The sequence below is a fragment of the Heterocephalus glaber genome, unplaced genomic scaffold (genome assembly GCF_053883595.1).
Source record: "Heterocephalus glaber isolate CG9 unplaced genomic scaffold, H.glaber_assembly_v1.0 deba00001466, whole genome shotgun sequence".
NCBI lineage: Eukaryota > Metazoa > Chordata > Mammalia > Rodentia > Bathyergidae > Heterocephalus > Heterocephalus glaber.
Window position 1 is genome coordinate 116,893 of NW_028258313.1, and position 8,499 is coordinate 125,391.

The window sequence follows — 8,499 nt, forward strand, 5'->3', positions numbered from 1 at the left end:
TGTATGCTGTCTGCTTCCTCGCACTGAAAATCTTAAATATGATTCTCCAAGCTTGCTTCTGTCTGCCTGCAAAATGTGTCTTTAGTAAAGAGCTCCAAACCCTACACAAGTTTTCATAAAAATTGTATTTATTTCTTATACTTCAGTTTTGAGCCACTTTGTCTAAAGAGTGTGCATTGAAACTTATTATTTAAGTCTATGCTGCAATTTTCTTGTCTTTATACATGAGAATTCTTGCTTAGCCATGTGCAGCACCCACATGTCCGTTACTGGCTTTTGTGTGGGTTGGGTGCGTTTTTTCCTAGAGACTGCTGTCTAGTCGTCCTCTGTAGCTCACCCTACTCCAGAGCCCGCACCCAGATGTCAGCACACCCCACCCAACAGTGCATCATTCATCCAGATCAACTTTAGAAGCATGACATCAAACTTTCAGGAAAATTCCTGTTGATATTTTCATAAATTGCCTTTTTCAGTTTTATGATTTTTCTCCAAACTTAGTAAAGCATCAGCTATTTCATCTCTTTAGTTGATATTATGCCACAATATTCAGTTGATGCTTTGCTACTATTATAATCAAGTCTTTGTTGAGAGGCGGTGGGGAGTTTGAAGTACTCACTGATGCCCCAGGGTGTCCAGCTGGAGATTTGGGTGAGCTCAGACTTGGGGCCCCTCAGGAAGGAGAGGAGGGGGCTGTGCTGTAGGGGAGACAGGGCTGAGCAACTGGTTCAGCACGCTCAGGGCTTCATCTTCAGCACTCCAAACTGCAGAACTTCCAAGGAGGTTAAGGGGAAAGAGTGGGTTTCTCTGACCACATTTCAGATGTGGTGCTACTAAGGTAAGGTTCTGCTGGGACTGACATCATTCATTTAGGAAATGTTTACATATATTTATAAGTGATACTGGTATGTAGGTATGGGAGATTATCATATTTGGCGGCTACAAAGGTTTATAAAATAATTAACAATTAATTCCACATCTTCCTAAGTACTGCAACAATTTTGAATTTTCTCTTTCAAAGAATTTTTTAGAAAAGCTTCCTGAAGCAGAGATTTTCAAGAAGCATAGTTTTATTAAAATTTTCCAGTTTTTCCAGATCTAGAGGTGTTATTTAGTATTTTCTTAGCAATTTACATCTGTATGTGTATTACATGTATTTATAGCCTGCACATTATGTGTACACATATATACATAAAGTGTGAACTCATACATAACATACACACACATGCAAATACATCACTACTCATGCATATATGTATATGAAAATAATTTCCAATTATATTAATATAAAGGTGAAATAACGTCTTATACTGTCAATATCTTGCTATTCTCCTGTGCTTGCGTCATTTCTTTACTGATGTTTGTATCATTTCTTTCCAACTCTTTTTACCATGAACACAGCTAGAATCAATTTCAGAGAGTCAGCTTCTTACTACTTCTGATGTGAGTGGAAAAGATCCTCTTATTGAGATGGACATGGAGCACATGCTGGTCCACGGTAACATGACCTAGAGAAAGACCCCCAAAGGCAGACCTCTCGCCTGCTGCTCCCTGGGCCTGACTGCTGGTGTGGACCGGGTCTGGGAGGGACAGCAGGTGACGGGACCTCAGCCCTGTGCTGTGCTGGAGGAGAAGGCTGCTCGGCCACCCCGTCTCCATCCGCCCAGCTGCAACCACACCCAGCTCTGGACCCTGCAGGACGCATCTGGCTCTCCGGGAGGCACCCAGGCAGGGAGAAGGGGAAGAGCGAGGTAGATGTGCCAGGTTTTATTGCAGAGCAGGTCGGTTGGGGAGAATGATAGGGCCCTCCCCAGCCCCCTTCCTCTCCCCTAATGGACTCCTCTCTGCTTTCATGTTATCTTTTTTAAAATTTCTTTTAGATTCCACACATGAAAGGATGCCTGAGATACTGGACTTCCTGAGTCCGGCTCATTTTTGCTTAACACAATGATTTTCAGTTCTATTTATTTTCCTGCAAATGACATGATTGCATTCTCAATGGCTAACCCATGTTCCATTCCACGTCAGCGGAATATGCTCTGCTGTGGAATACTAGCATTCTACCTTCAGAACTTGATATTGTGTGTGTGTGTGTGTGTGTGTGTGTGTGTGTGTGCATACACAGTACACATAGTGGTCTTTCAGAATTAGTTTGAACTCTATGTTATTTTGCCAATTATGTATTTTTAAACATATACTTAAAGTGTTCACTAGAGGTAATATTACACAATTTCTCCCTTGATTTTATCCATGAAATTAAATTAGAAATTGTGTTTTTATACAAATACTGAGATATATCTTATTGTTTATTTCATCGGTGTATCTCAGAATACCTTTCTTTATGATTCATACATTACTGAAACTCAAATGCATGTACTATTTTTATTTTATTTTTAATTGACACAATTACACATGTTGATTAGGTGTAGAGTAAAAGTTTCATAACTCTATATATTGTGTTATGACAACCATATCATTCTGTCAAACATTTATCATTTCTTTGTGATGAGAACATCTAACCTTTCAGTTCCAGCTACTTTGAAAAATGCAATGTGCTATTGTAATCTACAGTTGCATACTGTGTAGTAGAACACTAGGTTGACAATATGCCCCTCAAGTCCCCCACTTCCTACCCTCCCAGCCTCAGAAAACTATTCTATTCTTTACTTGTACAAGATAAACATTTTAGATTCTTCATTTGACAGAGGTCATATGGTATTCATTTGGCCATTTGTGCCTGATGTATTTCATTTAAATAATGTCCTACAGGCTTATCTACATTGTAACAAATGACAATAATTTATTATTTTTATGGCTAAATAGTTTCCCATTGTGTATACATACACATTTTTCTTATTCATTCATTCATTTTAGGTAAGTTAGATTGATTTCCTGTCCTGACTGTCATGAATAGTACTGCAGTAAATATTGGAGAGGAGACATCTTTTCAAACACTGATTTTTTTTGGACACATACCCAGTGTTGGGGTTACTGAATCACACATTATTTTCATTTTTAATTTGAGTGTGAGTGTGTGTGTGTGTGTGTGTGTGATACTAGAAAGTGAACCCAGGGCCTTGGCAGGCTAGGCAGGTGCTCTGCCATTTCACTACATCCCCAGCCCTTTTATTGTCTTTTGAGGCAGGATGTTGCCAAATGGCCCTGGCTGGCCTCTAACTAGTGAGCTTCCTGCCTCACCCTCCCTAGTAGCTGACATGACAGATAATATCACTGTGCCTGGCTCCCATTTTTAATTTTGAGGAATTTTCCTAGTTACAATGGCTGCTCTAATTTACATCCCACAGCCAGTATGCAGCAGCCTGTTCCTCCCTATCCTCAGCAGATCTGTTTTCTGTCTTGGTGCTAACAGCCATTGTAACCGGGGTGAGGAGGGACTGCCTGTAATTATGGTTTCTCTCATGATTAGTGATGCTGAGCATGTTTTCATTTACCTGTTGGCCATCATGTAAATTGCATTCAGAAGTACTTTTCAGATCTTTTGCCCTTTTAACGGAATATTTGGAGTGAATGCTTTAGGTCTTGCTGGTCTTTGGTTTGGTTTTTTTCTTTGAGTTCCTTCTATATTCTGGATTTTTTTTTTTTTTTTTTTTTTTTTTTTTTTTGTACCAGGGGTCAAACTCGGATCCTTGCGCTTGCACAGCAGGCAGTGAAACCACTGAACTAAATCCCTGGCCCCTATTCTGGATTATTAATCTCCTGTCATGTAAGTTTGCAACTATTTTCCCATTCTGTGTACTGTCTCCTCCCTGATGCATACTTCTACACTCTGAAGAAAATGTTTAGTTGTTTTTCTCTCTTGGTTCCAGAGAGCAAAGCCAGGGCCCTACACACGAGGCACAATCTGCCTCTGAGATACAGCCGCGTGCTGTTTCCGATTTCATGCCGTCCCATTGGTCCACGTTCTTTTGCTGCCGTGCTTCCGAGGGCCTACCCAAATGACCTTCTCCCAGCCCGAGGAACTTCATAAAAGGGTTTCCTTGTTGTCACTGAGCACTGCAGACGTGCGTGAGCCACCCACAGCATGGTCGCTGTCCTCTCTCTGTGCCCGGGGGCTCCCGCTGCCCTCTGGTCCAGAATCCTTAAAACCCCTCATTCCACTGTCACCTCTGGAACTTACGATTTGCTGATCAAATTGGAAACCTGTTGAGTGAAAGAGGTGGGGATAAACGTTAAGGAGAAGGGACAACGGGGAGAGGCACAGCCTGGACGGCCCTGCCCAATACTGATGGCTTTCCTCTCGAAACCCTTAGAGCCCCCAAAAAGGTGGGATCAAGGAAAAATCATTGGCTCCAATGTGCAAACGTGACAATTCTGAAAAGATCAGAAGGAACGAGCTAAGCGAACTTTCGGTTTCGAGCTGAAACTTGCTTCTCTGAGCTGTTCTGTGCCCTGTGTCGCAGGCTGTGGTAAGGTTTCCCTCCACCCTGGGCTGCGCTGTCCGGGAGCTGGTCTGCTCTGCCTTCCCACTCTGCTTCTCCCAGGACAAGAAAGCAGGACGCGGGAAACTGTTCTGTGCGGACGGGGTCGAAGCCACAAGGCGTCGCTGTAGTAGAGACACGGAGTGGGAACGAATGAAAGCTGACAGGCTGATGCAGCAGTGCCTGGGATGGAGGAGCGCTTCTCCTGCTCACTGCGGCTCACTGTAATTCAAAGCTGTGCCAGGGCCAGGAATTTAGCTCAGTTGTTCTGCCGCCTGCCTCGCAAGCCAAGGTCCTGAGTTTGATCCCTGGTACCAAAAACAAAATAAAAATAAAAATAAAAAGCTGTGCCTGCAGCTGAACGGTTACTGCTACATGAGATGCATCAGTCCTTGAGGTTCTGAGGAAAATCCCCAATGGGACCGAATGTCTCACTGCATGCTTAGGTTGTGTACATGGAGTAAACCAATTGTCCTGCAGTTGTGTCCTCATTTTAAATAAATATAGCCCAGGCCAGGGGAAGAATCTCCACTGGAGCCTGATGTTCTGCAGTAATATTTCAACTTTCTTACACACAGCATCAAGCGCTGAGCACCCACTCCCTCCAGGCCAGGGGACCCTAACTTTCTAATCACCCTTCCACAAGAAGGAACTGCTAATTCACTTCGTGAAAAAGGGCTTGCTGATAACTGCATTAAAACTTAGCATTTAATGACATGGACCAGAAGGAGTAGACGTTTTTACGTGATCATTTTATCTTTCGTGGTCTCCAGTGACTCCCATTTCTCTTCTCTGCTCTCCCCCAGCTCAAGCGGAGCACCGTGGGAGGAAACAAGACGCTCTCCAGTGACTTTACTCTCGTGGGGCTCTTTGCTCACAGTAGAGCTGCAGGATTCCTGTTCGCAGTCATCGGCACCATCTTCCTGATGGCCCTGGTCGCTAATGGGGCCATGATCTTCCTGATCCACAGGGACCCGCTGCTGCACACCCCCATGTACTTCCTGCTCAGCCAGCTCTCCCTCATCGACGTGATGTACATCTCCACCATCGTGCCCAAGGCCTTGGTGGACTACCTGCTGGGCAGGGGCACCATCTCCTTCTCAGGCTGCACGGCCCAGTACTTCCTCTACATGGGCTTTGTGGGGGCCGAGTTCTTCCTGCTGGGGCTCATGGCCTACGACCGCTCCGTGGCCATCTGCAGCCCGCTGCGCTACCCGGTGCTCATGAGCCGCAGGGTCTGCTGGCTGATCTTGGCAGGCTCATGGTTCGGCGGTGCCCTGGACAGTTTCCTGCTCACTCCCCTCACCATGAGCCTCCCTTTCTGTGCCTCGCACACCATCGACCACTTCTTCTGCGAGGCCCCCACCGTGCTGAGGCTGGCCTGTGGCAACAAGGCCGCCTACGAAATGGTGATGTACGTGTGCTGCGTGCTGATGCTGCTGGTCCCCTTCTCGGTGGTGGCTGCGTCCTACACCCGCATCCTCCTCACTGTGCGCTGCATGAAGTCCGCAGAGGGGAGCAAGAAGGCCTTCGCCACCTGCTCGTCGCACATGACGGTGGTGACGCTGTTCTACGGGGCCGCCCTGTACACCTACCTGCTGCCCCAGCCCTACCACACCCCGCTGCAAGACAGGGTCTCCTCTGTCTTCTACACCATACTCACCCCCGTGATGAACCCGCTCATCTACAGCCTGAGGAACAGGGACGTGAGGGAGGCCTGGGACAGGCTGTTAGCCCGACGTCGAGGCCCGCGGTGTGGGGTGGAGGGCCTCTGACCGCCTCAGCCTCCTGTAGGGGCCTTCTGGGCTCTGCCATGCACAGTGAGGTGAACGTTGGAAGCAGCTGCCCAGGGCAGAGGCCGCTTTAGCTTCCACAGACGCAGGAACTCACTGTGCCGTCTCAGGTGACCGATGCTGGACCTCCGTGGACACAGCTTGTATTTTTCCTTCTTCATGCTTCTGATTTCAGTTCTCTGTCACACCAATCCCCTGATCAGATTTCATGCCCGTGAGTGTCCCCAAGTGTGTGTGGTCTGCTCATCTCTGAACCCCTCAACCTACCTGGTGACTTGGGGTATGTTGTTGTTCTGCCTGTCCGTGCCCAGAGTTCATGGGGCATTCGGGGACGTCAACATCTGAACGACATTCAAAAGGAGGAAAGCATCATAAAAACTCAAGTGAGTGACACATAGAACAACACTGAGATTTTGAAAAATCTAAGAATCCCTTATCTGAGTAGCAGCTGAAAATATTCCTCCTTTATCTGAATTTGGACATGAAGAACATGGATCTTGTGTTTTGCAGAAATCCAAAAACTGTTCTGTGGGGCTCAGGTGGAAGTATGTTTAATTTGTGGTGGGACAAATAATGATTACGCCAGCAGTCACAGCGAGCGGTTGCTGAGAAAGATGCCTGGTTTAGCAGCCATTTCCATAACCGCTTCCCCCGCTTCTCTGACCAGGCAGAACTCTGGGCTCACGGAATCTCCTCTTGGCCGTAACTGGCGGAAAGATGATGCTTCCGGCCTCCTTGGCTGTTGGTAGAAACGGTGCACAGCATGTTCCTTCTCTACAGCACTAGGTTGTCTGTCGGATGATGTCGCAAAAGGAGAAAGAAACACAACCTGCGCTGCATCACCTGCTGGAGCTGGAACACCGTTTGTGAAGGATTTAGTATCTGTCTCCTTAGGAAGCTGAGAGCTGGAGACAAACATTAGACCTGGTCACAGACTCAGTGAGGAAAAGCAGGGCCACCGGCAGGGCCGGCCTCTGCAGGGCCTGGTTCCCCGCAGCGGCAGTGCGGAGCGAGGGACCGACTGGGCTCTACTGTGCAGACTCGCGGGCCTTCACCGAAGGCGGCCAGGCCGCCCCGTGCAAGCGCAGCCAGGGCATCGGGCGCAGCCGTAAGCAGACTTCCGGGGATTTCCGCTGATGAAATCCCCGTTTCTCTCTCTGGACAGGCTGGCTGAGGGAGCTGTCCAGACCACCGCAATTGTGCTTCCAGCCGGGACACAAACCCCAGAAACCGCGAGCAGGAGGGAAGCGGGAGGCCGCGCGAACCCCGGCGCCTGGTCAGGAGGCTGTGGCCGCATGTCCCGTTCCGCGAAATGTGAGCAGTGTGCATTTTTTCTTGTAAGACTTTTACAGATCAAGCAAATGATCCGTGTATAAGAATACCACGAATTCCAGTGCTGATCTTGACCCTTCCTAACAGGCGGTTGCTCCGCGCTTCTGTATCCTCCTGTGGTTCACCCACCCGCCCCTCCACGGCCCAGGGCCTGGAGCTCAGCGCCTCTCCCGGGACCCTGCGCGGCTCGCGGCGCTGGCCCGGGGCTTCGCTGCCTCCCCTGCGCGCCTGCCGCAGAGACCCCGCGCTGGGCAGGGAGGGGGCCAGGAACCAGCGCCGGGGGGTGGAGGTGGGGGTGCTGGGGACCCTGAGCCCCATAAGACCCGGCCTCTCTGCAGGGCAGGGTGGGGGGCTCTGGGGCTTCCTAGAGGGGACACCGAGCTGTGATGTAAGTGATGACGAGAACTCACAGGAACAGGGAAAATGGGTTCTTCTAAACTGTAAGAATTACAGCAGAACGGGCCGGCCCTGCACGTCAGGCAATGACCGACACTGAAATTTCTGGGAATGCAGAAACTGGTAAACATGGAAACTCTCATTTACTGTGGGTGGGAATGCAAAGTAGTGTGTCACATGGGAAGGAACGGCAGTTTCTTTACAAAGTGGAACACAGTCTGGGTCCCGCTGTGGGTACTGCTCCTGCCGATCTGGAGCCCGAGTTTCCATGGAAAGCAGTGTGGGAGCGACAGTCCCGGAGCTCAGAATCTGCTCTCCTCTAAGCCCCGTGCTCACTGCTGCTTTCCTGGAGTGGATCCTGAGCAGCTGGGGCGGGCTCAGTGTTCCCGTCTAGCTCTCTCGCTTAGCTTTTCCTTCTGCAGTAAAGTTTAGAATCTGTTAACAGATCTCCATGGGCTAAGAGCAGGACAAAAACTCAACCAAAGCTTGGGACCTCTTACAATTTTAGAGAACTGTCAATGAACAGAAATAAATTTATTATC

General features: G+C 48.4%; 1 protein-coding gene across 1 annotated transcript in view; it reads left to right on the forward strand.

Moving 5' to 3' along the window:
* LOC147826506 (olfactory receptor 2T6-like) overlaps window positions 1–7,755 on the forward strand; it is an 18,537-nt gene extending 10,782 nt beyond the window's left edge. The window contains exons 5-6 of the mRNA XM_087181044.1: window positions 820–835; window positions 5,243–7,755. Of these exons, the coding sequence (XP_087037170.1) occupies window positions 820–835; window positions 5,243–6,211 (985 nt within the window). The 3' untranslated portion in view covers window positions 6,212–7,755. The remainder of the gene's footprint in view (window positions 1–819; window positions 836–5,242) is intronic.
* The last annotated feature ends 744 nt before the right edge of the window (window positions 7,756–8,499 follow it).